The sequence below is a fragment of the Neopelma chrysocephalum genome, unplaced genomic scaffold (genome assembly GCF_003984885.1).
Source record: "Neopelma chrysocephalum unplaced genomic scaffold, ASM398488v2 Primary Assembly neopelma1_45, whole genome shotgun sequence".
NCBI lineage: Eukaryota > Metazoa > Chordata > Aves > Passeriformes > Pipridae > Neopelma > Neopelma chrysocephalum.
The window spans coordinates 9,294,351-9,309,290 of NW_020897704.1; the positions used below are offsets into that span (position 1 = coordinate 9,294,351).

A 14,940-nucleotide genomic window follows, 5' to 3' on the forward strand; every position below is an offset into this window, starting at 1 on the left:
GCTCCCTGCAGCCTCTGCTGTCCCACAAAGATGTTAGTTTGGGAGCCTCACCTCTGGGACATGAGACTCAGTCCCCAGTCCCTGTCTCTCATGGTTCAGAACTATGACTTGCAACCTTAAATCAGATTCAGGTTTCTGGTTTTCCCTAGAAAAAACCAGAAAATACCTGACATTGGATGGGAGTGGGAGCTTTGCCTGCCCCTGAGTCTCATCTGACCCCCTTGGCACCTCACCAGTGAATGCATGGATATGACACCTCTTCACCCCCATGGCTTTGGAGAGCTACTGACACAGAAAAGGATGTTCCCTGGCTACCAATGAAATAGCAGGAGCATTGGAGAGGGTAAAGAAGAGGAGCAGGAGCAGGGAGGGTGGGATGGGACAGAGAACAGGACAGCAGTGGGAGAGAAGGAAAAAGGTAAGAAGGAGGCATTACTGGGAGCAGAAAGGGAGACAGCCCAAGAGGTCCTGGTCCTGGAAGCCCCCAGCAGCACCTGGATCACCTCCCTACATGACCCTGTCTAATTCTGGCCCCATGCAGGTGAAGCAGTGGCTGTCACTTGATTATCTTGGAGCAAGCCGAAAATGTAGCAGGACTTGGCCTTTTATTCTTGCTCCTGGCTCTGCATGAGGTTTGCAATCAGCTGTTAATGTCTCCCCTCACATAATTTATTCCTCTCTCCTGTTATTGTGATTACAAGGAGCTCTGAGTTTGTCCTGCCCTCCTTGGGTAGCTCAGCTACGGCAAAGTCTCCTCGAGTGCAGCAAATAAAGCACATTCAGGAATACTAAAAAGCCTTCTCTGCCTCTCCCCTTTAGCATTTCCAATGTGGAATTAAATCATTCCTCATGAGGAGGAGGCTTTGCGCACACGAGTGGTAGAGCAGAGATGGGGTTTTCTATCAAGCTGACAGACAGGAGCCTGCCATCAGCTACCCCAGCGCTTCAAATCCTTCGTCACAAAGACAGGGATGGCAGGACAGACTGCACCATGGAAAGGGGAGTAGGGAAATACAGACAGGGACTTTGAAAGCACAGCCCAAACTCATACCATGTTTCTACTTGGGACAGACTGCTCCATCCCCAGGTGGACTGTCGTCTGGGCCAGAGCACACTGCAGATCATGAGGGAATTTAGGCTTTTCGGGGGGGTGCGTCATCCAGCAGTGTGGAGCTGCTAGCAAAGGATAAGAAGCATCACGTAAAACGGATATCTGAGGATTTGGGATTGCTTTAGGATGAGAAAGAGTTCCTCAGGGATGTTAAAAGGTCCAGCAGAGCATTTCTACCTGACTTGGTGCAGACACAAGTTATTATCCACCTACACCTGGGGAGTGCAACTGCAGCACCTGTTGAAGAGGCTTTATTTGCCCACATCAACTGTTCTAAGCAGTATTTGTGTGCATATGATTGATTCAGCTGTTCATTGAGACAGCAAGGCCATGGCCATTCGCATCTTAAAATAGGAAGCTGAAGTCTCTCCAGGTGTTAGGCAATTGCCTGTTTCTCAGGGGCACTTGCCCTAACCTGGTGTGACCACAGAGACCACCAGCTGTGCATCTTGGTGCCTGGCCCAGGCAGGCTGGGTGCCCTGCAGCACCAACTCTGGAGGGAGCCCAGAGGAAAAGATTTGGGTTTTAGCATACAAACCTGCCTTTGGGCAGGTTGAACTAACATGAAAATGTACTTAACATGGCATATGCCACCAGTGCTCCCCTGGACCCAGCCAGCCAAGTGCAGCCACTGATGGTGATGCTGCTATAACACTGCTCGCTCAGGGTTCATCCTCCACAGTGAAGCAAATGCAGCCAGCCACGGCTTTTAGGTCAGAATATATAACCTGCTTTCCTGTTTTGAAAGGTTTCCATCTGCACAGCACTTCTGGTGGCTAAGGAGATTGCAAATCCCTCTAAGATAGGCTGTGGAGCTATCCCTGAGCACTTGCATTCCCTCACTCTGACAGGATGGACAGGCAAGCAAATGAAAGGAAAGCATTTTTGCTCCTCAGACAGGGAATATAACTCTAAATATGATTCAGCTGCGAGGGGAATGGTTCCCTGACAGGATCCTTCAGTCTATAGTATTTGCTGTGCCATTTCACATGAAACAAAAATTCCCAGCAACACATAATTTCCCTTTCTATATGCAAAATTCTGTGTCTCTCCTGAAGAGAATCTTTTGGTAGCAGCCCTGCCATTGTTTGCAGAATAAAGCCCATTAACTGCGCATTATATTCACCCGCAATTTCCTCTTTTGGGGGTCATCTGGCTTTCAGGAGCACTCTTTCAGCTGCCTGAAGCAGTGTATGATTTCCCATGGGGATGTTTGAGAGTGGAGCATTGCTGCCTAGTGCTGCACAGATGCTGCTAACCAAGGCTGCCCTCTGCCTCCCCGGGCTCTGCAGCACAGCACTGCTGCACCCCACATCTGTGCCACTGCTGGGCACTGGCTTTGGGGGACAAGGGGTGCCCCACTGCCAGGGCTATGGAAGAGGTTTCCCCAGGCCCATGGCAGGCCAGTGAATGTGCCCCCTGGAAACCTGCTCAGTGGGGACCAACTTGTGCTCCTCTGCCTCTTGCTGGAGTTGCACCTTTGTGGCTCAGTGGATCAGACCCTGCACCATGGCAGGCCTCTTCCCTTAGCTGAGATGTCTCAAGTTTGAGGATGAACTGACTAACTGAGGCTAAACCGTTGGAGTTTGACTGAGGATGAGGAGAGTTGAATGTGAATGAGGTCACTCACGTCTCATTATGCATTCACCTCTTTCATCAGCATTCCAATTAATAAGCCTTTACAGAAACCTCTTGTTATGAGGAGAAGAAAACTGGACCTTTAACACTAGTCCACTGTTTACACAGAGCTGTTAAGTCTAATGAGAAATTATTTTTGTTATTGGAGTAATGCATAATACATTCATTTACAACAGCTTGCAGAAAGAAAACTTTACAGAATTGACTATGTCATGTATAAGGAGATGCCAGGAGACTGTAACTCAAAAGGATGGTCAGCTCATTAAAAACCCAGCATGGTAGTTCCATCTGCAGACCATTCTAGAGGCTGTATTGTCTTATTTACATCACTCATGTTAAGCCATCCTTACAGTGCTCGTTGTACCATTCCCAAAAGCAGCTGGCAGGAGTGCACCTTGACTGAGACTCTCTTTGTAAGTATCATTACACACTATAGTTGTGTTGATGGAAGGGGATATTATGACACCTGTTGACATTTGTTAGTGAGGGGAGCTTTTGCTGAAGTTAAACTTACAGTACCAACTTGAGAATACAAATGGTATTTTTGCAGAGGGACAATGTCATTCACTGACATCAGTGGAAGTCAGAGGCTTATGGACTCTGTGGCTTTGAGCTTTAGTAACCTAGACTTGCCTATTGGAGAGAGTCAGGAGATTTAAAGCTCAACTCCTGACACCTCAAATTTCAGAAATCATAGTTCAGTGCTTTGATGAGTTAAGTCTACCAGCTTCCCAAGCCATGATATTGTAGCCTTAAAAGTTATTTGACTTGCTGAATATCCTTTTATATATGTATGTAGACGATTGTTATACAGGCACATACTCCTATTAATAATGAATGTCCTTCAGGGACAAGGCATAAATCTGCATTTATACCACATCCAGTTTGCTTTTGACCCCCTTTTCTCACAGACCCAAGCACTAGGGTGTGAGGAAACAGTGCTTGCCCCATGACATCTAATTTCTACAAAAAGCAACATGAATCATATCTAGTACTCACAGCACAGTGCCAGTGCTTTTCCTCTTGACTGTGAAGTGCGTGGAGTCCTCCGAGAATTCCACCTCATAGTTGGCTTCCTCAGCGGTAACCCCGGGACCATCGATCTTGAGTGGGACTTCAAACCTCTGCTTGTTGGGGTCATAGAGCTAAAGCAAGGTGAGGAGGGAGCAGGTTAGCTCACTGCTCAGTGTGCATTGCTTTGGTTAAATTATTCCAACTCCTCAAATGCTCACCCTGAACCGGAGTCTGTCCTTTGTCTGGAACTCCACTTCCAAGACGATCGGGGAAATGTCATTTCCAAAGAGGGACAACGACTGGCGTTTGTTCAGTGTGACCCTGGAGTGGAAACACTGATCACTGGCTGAGACCACCCTGGGGAGAGCTGGGGTAACAACCCAGCTATTCTGTCAGCTCTCTCAAAATAAATCATTATTTCATTGTCAAGAGAAATTATCCCTGAGGTCAGCCTAGGCTCTCCTTGATGTTAATGGATAAAATAGGTGCCACCAAAGCAAGGAGACCGCAGAGTCTCCTGGGACACAGCTCCCAGGGTGGGAGGGACCAGCCTGTTCCCCTGCCAGACTTCCTCACCAGTGGTGTGGTGAGAGCACAGAGCCCCAGTTCCATGGCATATGCACAGGGAAACGTGTCCATTACCCTCCTTGTCACAAGCTGAGCGTGAGTATCGGAGCAGCTTGGGGGAAGTCTTCAGCGAGAGCCCCCAGGGCGGCAGCGGTGGTTGTGGGGCAGTGCCAGCCGGCAGCACCCGAGGAGCCACACACACTCACCTCCAGCCTTTGTCTGTCTTCTCAACGTTCCCAGCCCGGGAGTAGCCGTAGGGACTGTCCTCAGGGAAGAAGCACCAGGGAGCGTTGGGCACATCGGTGCTGCACCAGGTGCAACCCCGCGCCTCGCAGGCCTCCTGGGACGCGCCCGGCTGGGGGTGGCAGTCGATGCGCTTCTTCACTGCCACGGCCCCGGGGCACTGCTCATCCTGGCTGGAGCCAAGGCACCCGCCTAGGGCTGGGCACAGGGAAAAACAGTCAGAGCAGCAGAGAACCACGTTAAAAAAACCCCACAACAATACAAACTTCTTCAGTCTTTTTTTTAATGTGCTTTTTCCCCCTGTTTTAGGGCCAACAGCCATGGTCCCTTGGACGAAGATGACAGCAGAGCAGCCTGCACGTGACAGAGCAAGAGCAACAGCCACTTTCTTTTACAAGCTGAGGCAGTGGGTCTGTATTATTCAGCTCTCAAAGCTCCTTGTGCTCAGCTAAAGCACGACTTGCTTGAAATACTCATGGAAAGTTAAATAGCAGGGTAATGAAGCTCCTGGTGAGGCATGAGAGCAACTCTGCGGGCTGGCTGAACAGGAGGGATGCTTCGGCAAGGACTGCTACTGATATTAAAATGTTATATTTTCTGTATATTTATTCTTGTGTTATACACAGAGGTTATCTATCTTTAGAGATAAAAATATGTGATATCAACATGTACTTGTATGATATAAATAGAAAAATACTGATTATATACACCTTTGTATTGGGTTTCTTTTCTATATCATATGACCATGATATACATGTAGTATTAGTAGTTTGCATTAATATAGTAGGGTTACAAGTAAAGGGAGATGCCAGCAGTAAAAGAAAAGGCACATATTAGTCACTCGCAGGATTATCCTGAAAAAAAACCTTAGCAAGGTGCTAAATATTTTCTTTTTTACAGCTGAAGGTCAAGCCCTGTAGATCCTCTGCACATTGTGAGCCTCTCAAGAGCAGGGGAACCACAAGACCAGCTCTCTGCCATGCTGACAAACTGTTGTTAGCAAATATTCTGAGAGAGAGCAGGCATACTTCAGGCAGCATACTTATTTTGAAGCTAATTTATGTCATTTTAGTCATCACGGCAATATTTAAAGATTAAATCTACTTGAACAATAATTGCTCTTTGATATAAAATGACTAATACCTTCGCTTTTTCTTTCATGTGGACTGTTGTGTGCTTGAAAGCCTAAAACGTGATTGCTGATGCAGTCTGGGCTTCTCCATAGAATGAACTTTACAAGCAGATGTGCACAAGCAATAATTATATATACTGGAAAAATTTACAGAATAAAACAGTAGATTCACTAGAGGATGCCATCATGCTGCAATGCCAGAGTTGATTTCCAAGTCGGGGATGAGAATGCTGAAAAGCAGGAGCTGAGTGCCATCTACATTTTTCTTTTGAGAAAACTCTCATCCCCCCTTCTATACGGGAACATCTGACACGCAGATCTGATGCTCCCAGGATGCTCAGCAGAGCTCGCTACTTGCTGCCACAGCACCTCATATCGTCCTCTAAAGGCAGGAATTAACAGGAATTATCTGGCTGAAAACCTTTGCCAGCTGCTTGGCGGGCAGGACTGGCTTCCACTTCTGTTTTCTGGGGCAGAGAGTGATGTCCCACAGGCTGACTGCTCTCTGTCCAGTATTCACCCTTTGTGATCTGTCACTTAGGAAAGCTCTAAATTCTGGTCCTCTTTTTCACCTAAAGCATAATAGGACTATGAGTATCCTTCTGCAATCCCTAAATTATTTCTTCTTGGAGCACAAAATAAACTAAACCCATGACATTTCATTTCACTTTGGGGTGTGTTTTTCAGTGGGAGTCAAATGCAGCATCAGCGTTTTCATTGCTGAAATCAAAGAGTATGACTGAACATAGTACAGCAGATTATTAATGTGGCATTCATTTTACATAGCATAGGTTTGTGGGAGACTTTTATAAACTCATTTGTATTGTAAAATACTTTCAAAATACTTCTCATGAAGGATATTGTGAATGCAAAACTAGTTCAAGGGAAAAAATATTGCCCCAGCAGAAGCCAGAAAGTTTCTTTATGTTTTTTTTCCTCCCATTAATGCAAAGTTTACATTTTCCAGGAAATTTTAAAAACAAACACTTGCAGGTGTAAGCAGCTGAACAAAGCTGCAATCTCATTCATCTCTTGTTCCTGGATTTACTTCTATTGTAGTACAAATGTGATAGTAGCAACTGGGAAGATGTCATTTTCTTTCCCTACTTTTTAAAATAATTTAAAAAATTTCTGTATCATTTTCACTGTATTTATGGCCCATGTCTGCAAACGTACATAGGGGATGAAATCCAAACAAGCAGTTGAATATACAGAAACAGCTATGGTGACTTGCTGCTTTTCCATGATAATTTCCATGGGAACAGAAGCTAAAGCAAGGTAGTTGAAAAGATATACATGAAAAACTATCCTCACTGATTTTTAAAAACCCTGACTTCAATTTTGCAAAATTAAGATTAAAATTAAGGAATAAGGAAGGAATTAAAGTATTACCACATGGTTTTTAATTTAACAGCATTAGTCTTTACATTTTGGATTCATCTGTATGTTTCAAAGGCATTTGCTTTGGGTTCCTTCCTCTAGCAACACAGTAATATGTATTCTCCCTTTATTAGACTCTGGACCAAATTAACCTCTGGTATGCTGGGGTAAAAATCAGAGAAAACACACTAGCAAAGCAATGGGTCACTTTCAGGAGCTGAATGATCCCACTGAGTCCCATGTGCCTGTGCTGGTGCCCAAGAGCTGAATACACTGTAGGACTGGGGTATGTTTCTAAACAAGCCAGCTCTATTGTCCTCCCACAGTCACCTCAGGTGGAGTCAATGCCATGCATGTTCTCTTCTTTTACATGGAACATGATCACCTCCTCTGATGGTTCTTTTGTTGCTACCACATGTATATTTTGCTTTTGAAGCCTATGACAAAATACAAGTGCCATATATTTACCTGCGAGTACAACAGCCAAGAAACACAGGCTCCTCATCCTTGCCACGGTTGAAGGAGGACTTCTGCAGGCAGCCTGGAGCCTTTTATACAAGGCAGGGGCACAATAAGCACTGTTTCCCATACACAATCAGAAACATTGCAAATATTTTCTCAACATTCATAACTTCCATGAGATTAATTGTAACACACGACCTTGCCTGTATGTAAGAATATGACCTTGCCTGTATTTAAGAACGTGTCTAAGCAGATAAGATGTACTCAGTAATTTGTCCGCAAACTTGGCTCAAAACTTGGTTTTGAATTCTAACTTCGAGAGAGAACATGATTTTCCCATGACTTCTTAGATAATTAATTTTTCAGAGACCACCTTCACCTTCATTTTTTTTTTTTTTGAAACAAGCATCTTCAGACAATCAGAGTCCAGTGCTTACCTTTTTCTGATTTCATATTATCTTTTGTCTCATATGTGGTTTTACAGCAAAAATTATGTTTGGAGAAAAACTAACAGTCAAAGAATTCTCCATTAAAACAAGACACTTGATACTGAGACCTTTACAAAATTATATTTTTCTTCCAATCACTTGATGGCAAGAGCTTTCAGAGTAAAGCTGTTTTCTATGGTAAGACCTGGTTTAGCTGGAAAATACAATATTCATATGAATCTTAGACACACACTAAAAAAGCCCACAACTACTCAGTTTCCAGATGACAGCCCCAAAACCAGGGATCACCAAGCTGTTGCCATCATTTGTGTAGCTTGGCACAACACAACGGGTGGATTTTACCTACTGGGACAAGGGGAACAGGGACCCTCCACCAGACACAAAAATGACTCCCACGTGAGTCTTGTGTGTAAATCCACTCTCCACTGGGACTTCTGCTCAAAGTTGTGATATAGACCCAAATCATTTGTGTGTACGCCCTCTGAGTGCCCAAAAAGCACGACAGACAAACACTAACTGGTATTGCTGCTGTTTAAATAACTTATACATTGCTTCTTAACAATATATATCATTCATTACTCATTTCTGCCAAAACTTGGAATAAATTCACAAGCAAATCACAAGCAGTACTTTCATCTCCTTTCAAGCTGAGCAGAGAAAGAAATGATTCCTCCAAGATCAGTAAGAGTCATCAAAACTTCTTTGTTTGACAGACCATACGTAGTAAGGTAAGAAGTGTCATCTCATAGGAACAGGAACCAGGTGCTTCATTTTAAGTCTGTCCAGTACTTAGTGTGAGGGAATCCCAATAGGTTCCTAAGTACTATCAAAATACAAATAATGGCCAACAAGAACACAGATGTGGGATACCAGAACAACCTATGGGCTATATTACTCAGCAAGCTACCTTATTGCATTGTGTAAAATTGTACTTTTTACGTTGAAGACTTCTGCAGGGGAAGTGAATTTCTTATAAGGAAGTATGATGAAAAAGGCAAAAAAGTAGTTCACATTCACATCTTTATTTAAGTGTTACCTACACAAGCTATAATTTACAGACTGGTATTTCTGAAAAATAAAAACAAAACAACCAAAAAACCTCAATATCCAAACACTGTATCTGAATCTACATAAAACTTCAAAATTTGCAGAATTTACAAATTAATATTCAGAGCAGTTGGGTAAATTATACATCCTCCCTCAATATCCATGCTCCAAGAGCTTTAAAAGTCATACAGGCACAAGATAGGATATTTTCTTTATACAACCATCTATTTACATAGCTTTTTCCAATACACGTGGTTCAGTTCTCAAAGTAACTGCCAAGGTTTGCAAAACAGTGTATTTAAAATACATTTAGCAGCATATAAAATTAGATAAAAAGGAAAGACAATTTGCTTTAAAAAAAGAAAATGTGAGATGATAGAAACAAATCCATAAGAAAAATAGATTAAGATATATTTGTCATGACCTTAAGAACAGCTAGTCATTGCAGAACATAGGCAAAACACAAATAAAACATACCAATTTGTGAGTATTTGAATTCTAGTCCTGAGCATAGAGATACACAGCTGCACAACTTTGGTCAACACAGATTACACGCTAACATTACACAAATCATATGGCATTTGCTGTTAGCAGGATACAGCCATGTCAGATAGATGTATCATTAACAGCTTCTTCCCATCTACTATTCAGTCCACTTTCACAACAACAGTGTAAGTGACCTTTAGAATCTTGAAACTGCCTCTCATAATCACAGGCTGATTACTGGGACGCCATCCTTCCCCTGCTACCCTAAAATGCAAAACAGCTGATCATACTTGTGAGTGAAGTACAGCAGAGCACTTTTGTTATATATTCCAGGTTATAATTTTGAGATGGTCATTAGAGAAGACTGAATTCCAGTTAATTTAAACTGCAAGTATTACATATGCACACAAATTCAGCCATAATATATAGAGATATATATGTGACTGTTGAGACACGAGCGTGTTACCAAGAGGTTATTAAATACAGTACATCTTTAAAGGACAGCAGGTCTAGTAGAAGAGTTCACGCATTGTCAGTTTGTTCCAATCATCAGTGTTTACCTAATAAACATGCAGCAAACTGCATAGAGTGCACCTCAAATCAATCAATATATTAATTTATACCCATAATTTCAATTACTGGCAAGATCTTCACTTGCATCTCCTGTATCTGAGATCTGTCCGTCTATTATATTTCGAGCTTTCCAGATCCTCACAGTGCGGTCACTGAAAACCAAAACAAAGCAATATTAGTGCTAGTTAATCAAACTGGGGAAGGAGAGAGACTGGGGAGGGGGGCAGGGGGAGCTTCCTTAAAAGCTCGGGTGTTTTATTGAGAAAGGTAATGTTGGCAAAATAACATTTCTTTAATGGCTATGCAAGGGTTACTCCACCTCCAGGAGACTTTATAATCTAAGATGTCCAACATTTAAGATTCCCTAACCTTATCACAGCATTGGCTATTACTTTTAACCATCTAGGAAAGTATAGAGATTTATGTCTAAGGAAAGTAAAATCCTACTCTCCTACTACCTAATTTTCTAAAATGCAAGCAATGGTAATAGGTTCAGGTAGATTGACATCAGAGAAGAGCTTCCATCATGTAGCTATTTGCAACTCAGCAGACCACAGGCAAACAGCCAGTGTACTACAGAATTAGGGAGACAGACTCAATAGGACAGGACTAATTCCTGTCATTAAAAGAGTGTGAAATGTTATAACAGGTAATATCAAACCTGAAACGGGCTCCATTTACACAAGAGGTGTCAGTCCATTATAGGAAAAAGTAAAAAAAGCGCAGAACCATAAGACAACATGAAGTCCTAACTCCCTCCACAAAAAAACCCCAACAAACTCAAACCCCTTCGTGAGGGGCTGGAAAGCATAAACCAGTGAGCTGGTGTTTAGAAGCCCAGGAGAGGCAATCTGTAATTCTGTACTTTTGAAAACAATCATTATTTACACAATTTTAAAGTATGTGTAAGTAAAATATCACATTGAATGTGTTACAAAGCTCTACTATCATAATTTAAAAGTAAAACAAATAGCAATTTATTCCATGAAAGGTAAGTTATGAACCTCATAAAAATTTAGTGACTAGCAACCTCCACAAAAGAAGCCAGCAGGCAGGGCAGACTTTGTGACAGTTTTAAGTGTTTTCTGACTTGTGCCTTCATTTCACTGTAAATTGCCAGAAATAGTCTAAGTTTTATAGACCTTAAGTACACTGTCAGAAGTGCCAAAAGTCTGTAATTATTTTTTTATGGTAAAAATAGAATAAATTTTAGATGCATGTATGTTCTAAACTTATTAATAATCTTTAGGCAAACAGACATGAGCTTTGACATCTCTACCCCTACTAGTGCTTAAAGATAAAAATTGACCACCAAAAAGGACAACTTGGCAACTTTAAAATCCTGTTATGATTCTAAAAGATCTGCTTTTAATTCAGAAGGCCAGAAGCTTCCACAATTTGCTCTTTCTTGGTCAAGTCCCCTGAGGTTTCAGGTCCTCAATTTGCACACTTTTACTGAGGAAACAAATATTCAAATCAAGGTGTTTAAAGGAGAGCAGGATGGCTTCCAAAGCTTCTGCTATATGTCAGCATTTAAAAACTAACCAACCAACCAACCAACCAAAAAACAACCATGTACCATGGTTTCTAGAAAAATCCGCACAGGTCAGGAATGAGTCCCAACAGGACACAGCCCAACTGAGAGACAAGCTGATAAAGTTCCCAACTATTGCCAGATTCTCCCTGTCATCCCATAGGTTAGTGGTCTCCAAACCTTTTTGATCATGCACCCCTACCACTAAAAATTTTTTGAGCCCACGTTGCCATGTGTATTTATTAATTTATAAATTATATACATGTACTACCAAATACTGAATTTCTCCCAGCACCCCACTAGATCATGTTGTGCATCCCCTGGGTGCATGCACACCACTCTGGAGACGGCTGTGATAGATTAGTAGCTTTGAGAGGCATGGACTGGACAGTTCTCCTGATCCTTGCTATGAAGTGACTTACACAACTGAAAATGTTCTAATGCATTTGCATGTACAGAATTCTAGCGGGGGTGATGGAAAAGAAAGATTCTTGGAGAATAACTCACTCTGCTGCTGTGAAAATCTGGCTGGAGTTGGTGCAGATGGCATTTATGGGGCTGTCGTGTCCCTTCATCTCCCCAATGGATGCAAAGGTATCCACATTCCAGAGCTTGAGGATGCCTCCTCTGCAGCCGCTGAGCAGAACTGGAGCACTAGGTATGAGACCAAGAGCACACACCCAGTCCTTATGAGCATTAGGAACTTGCTGAAAAAGAGAAGGCAGGCAAGTCTCACGGGGCTGCAAAAACTTCTAGAGGAACAAACAGAAAAGTAAGCCCGATTCCTGTCCTGCAGCAGTTTTGCTACATGAATCTGGGTGTTTCCCAGCCCTGTGGATTCTCCATCTTTAGAGCAAGGAGGGTGCTAACTTCTATATGTATGGCCAGTCTTCGCGAACGAAGATTTTTGGGAGAGGTCTTTTACCTTTCAAGCCTGCGCAATGGATTTTTTTAGGTGAGACACAGCCTGCACTGAACTGAGCCCACCCTTTAATCCTAAGGTTCATCTGCCGGGGCCAAGCAAGCTTGGACAATGGCAGTGAGGTCCTCAGGACGTAGGTTTGTTTAGAGTGACCTTCTCATAGATGGATGGCCTCACAGGGCTAACGAGCTCCATCTGCCCGGGGGACCAGGAATCGAACCTGGGTCGCTGCGGTGAGAGTGCCGCATGCTAACCACTAGGCCACCAGGGGTCCTAACTTCTATAAGGCTACTTCTATACCGTGAGTTTGTTTCTTTTTTGTGAAATGGTACTGTAAAACAAGAAGAAAATCCAATATGTACAACTGACCTAATGTGGAACAGAAATAAGTTTAGGATAATGATAAATCTGCATATTTTAAAATGCATATTTGAATGCATTTTCAAACATATGGTCTCTGTATATGTTTCAAGTCTGTCCATAAAACTGCTATAAAACACATAAAAATAAAAACCAAAATACTGCTTAAAAATATACCAGGAAGACAGAAACTGCTTCTATATTTGCCTTCTTCCTTTCTTCTTCTCCCATTACACATTATAAATTGATTTTGTGATGTTGCACTTAACAAAACACATTAATTCTTTATTGAGGAAGGGCACTAGCATTTTACTTCCAATTCAGAAAGCAAAATGCTTCACAGACCGACTGAGAACAGCATCCTTTTGGTACCAATCGTAGGGAAATAATAGCCCAAGTCTTCTGTCTTTTAGGGGGACCAAGAGGAGCTCTTCTGCAGTTCAGTTTGGTAGGAACTGCTTTACTTCGCTGCATTTCTCATATTATGGAGTACTCTCAGTCTTCTAGGATCATCTTGGTGTTTCATCTATAATATAGACTGGTACCACAACACTGATAGTCTTGTTCTGCAGCACTTCATGAAACTGGGATGGGGAGTGGTTCTTATAAATCTTAGTTTTGTCACGGCAAGGTTTTGTGGCTTGTGAGGTATAACACCAAGTTAAAGTAAATGGTCTCCAAATTCTTTTGAATAGCATACTTGTTAAGTGATTTTCATCAATTACAGAAGATCAGACCTGTTTAACCTGTATATGCCAAACTAGGACCTCTGATGCAACTTAGCATTTATACTGTAAAGCAACTAAGCTGTTTCAGGTTTTGGTTGCTTGGTAGATTAACAAAGTAGATTAAGAAAGTTCAACCTGTGACCTTGGAGATTTTGAAAACTCAGCTGGGCAAGGCCTTGAGAAACCAGATCTAACTACAAAGTTGGCCTTGATTGGACCAGCAGGCCAACTTCACACTGTGACCTCCAGTGCGTCCTTCCACCCTGAAGTACCACATGATTAGCAAAAGTAACAGCACTTCCCTACATTTCCTAAAAAAGACAGTGAATAAAAATTATTTATATTTTGTCAAATGCTTTGGTCTTACCTCCTTGAAACATATACAGCATTTTATAGAAATAAAAAGGAAGAAGGAACTGTGAGATAATTTTTATCAAGTTCTACTTTTAAAACCAACAGAACAAAAAGGGGGACACCAAGTATATAAATTATGAAATGCGCATATACCAAAAGGAAAATAAGAAGAGGAATATAATTAGTCCAATTTACATACTACTTCACCCCCAGTTCCATATTCTGTCTGATGTTAAATTAATTGCAACAGCAAAAATATTGCGTAATATTTTAATGAGCCTAAAATGCAAGAGCAAAGATGCTTCTTACAACTTTAATGAAGTCATTCTGAGAATACAAGATCTTTCCTGTTCCTGTGGTTTTGGTATAAGCTGCTTAGTACATTTCTCTGGACAGAAAGATATGAGGGGAGATGTCCCAGTATGGCCAAGCGAAAATTGTCTGTAAAAAGCTGCATTTATAAATTCTTATTTTAACTGTGAAGTCTTTATATTATTCTGAAAAGGAACTGGCACCCAACTGGACAATTGTGAAAGAAGGTCAAGAAAGTTTGTGTATTTATGGAATACTAAGTATGCCCATATTGAAATTTTCTTCTTAAGATGACCAGTCCATTATTTTCTCATGTTCCAAAACTTTAAAATTCTATTTGTTTCCTTGCTATCAGTCTGCACATTAAATGTAGATAAAAGACATGTTCCTTCTCACCCCCAAAATCATTAGATGATTGGTATCTAACCAGATTTTACAAAACCAGCACTCTTTTCTGGTATTTGTTTTTCTGCCTTCCAGTTCTCACACTCTCAAGTTAAACAATCGTATCTGTACCTCAACAACCTCTCATAGGACCTAAAAGAACAGACCAGCTTATATCAAGTAGCCAAAAATCAAAGTTCTTCATGCCAAACAAACTGCAAATTCACTGTATTTTAGGTCCTTT

At 41.8% G+C, this 14,940-nt stretch overlaps 2 protein-coding genes and 1 long non-coding RNA gene across 11 annotated transcripts in view; 1 reads left to right on the top strand and 2 right to left on the bottom strand.

Moving 5' to 3' along the window:
• LOC113965739 (sucrase-isomaltase, intestinal-like) overlaps window positions 1-7,632 on the bottom strand; it is a 60,454-nt gene extending 52,822 nt beyond the window's left edge. The window contains exons 1-4 of one of the 2 annotated variants that reach the window (XM_027679589.1): window positions 7,554-7,632; window positions 4,537-4,771; window positions 3,982-4,084; window positions 3,749-3,894 (exon numbers count right to left, since the gene is read on the bottom strand). In XM_027679589.1, coding sequence (XP_027535390.1) covers window positions 3,749-3,894; window positions 3,982-4,084; window positions 4,537-4,771; window positions 7,554-7,590 — 521 coding nt within the window. In that variant the 5' untranslated portion in view covers window positions 7,591-7,632. Of the gene's footprint in view, window positions 1-3,748; window positions 3,895-3,981; window positions 4,085-4,536; window positions 4,948-7,553 lie in introns of those variants that run through there. The other variant, XM_027679588.1, reaches the window with a different exon arrangement.
• LOC113965740 lies at window positions 4,261-5,280 on the top strand. The gene is made up of 2 exons (XR_003533624.1): window positions 4,261-4,426; window positions 4,883-5,280. It is a non-coding gene; the product is annotated as an uncharacterized LOC113965740 (long non-coding RNA).
• A 1,366-nt stretch (window positions 7,633-8,998) lies between the features above and the next one.
• The window catches only part of KIF21A (kinesin family member 21A), an 87,596-nt gene continuing 81,654 nt past the window's right edge, over window positions 8,999-14,940 (bottom strand). For all 8 annotated transcript variants that reach the window (XM_027679289.1, XM_027679293.1, XM_027679292.1 and 5 more), the window contains 2 exons: window positions 12,144-12,343; window positions 8,999-10,254 (listed from right to left, as the gene is read on the bottom strand). In XM_027679289.1, coding sequence (XP_027535090.1) covers window positions 10,161-10,254; window positions 12,144-12,343 — 294 coding nt within the window. In that variant the 3' untranslated portion in view covers window positions 8,999-10,160. The remainder of the gene's footprint in view (window positions 10,255-12,143; window positions 12,344-14,940) is intronic.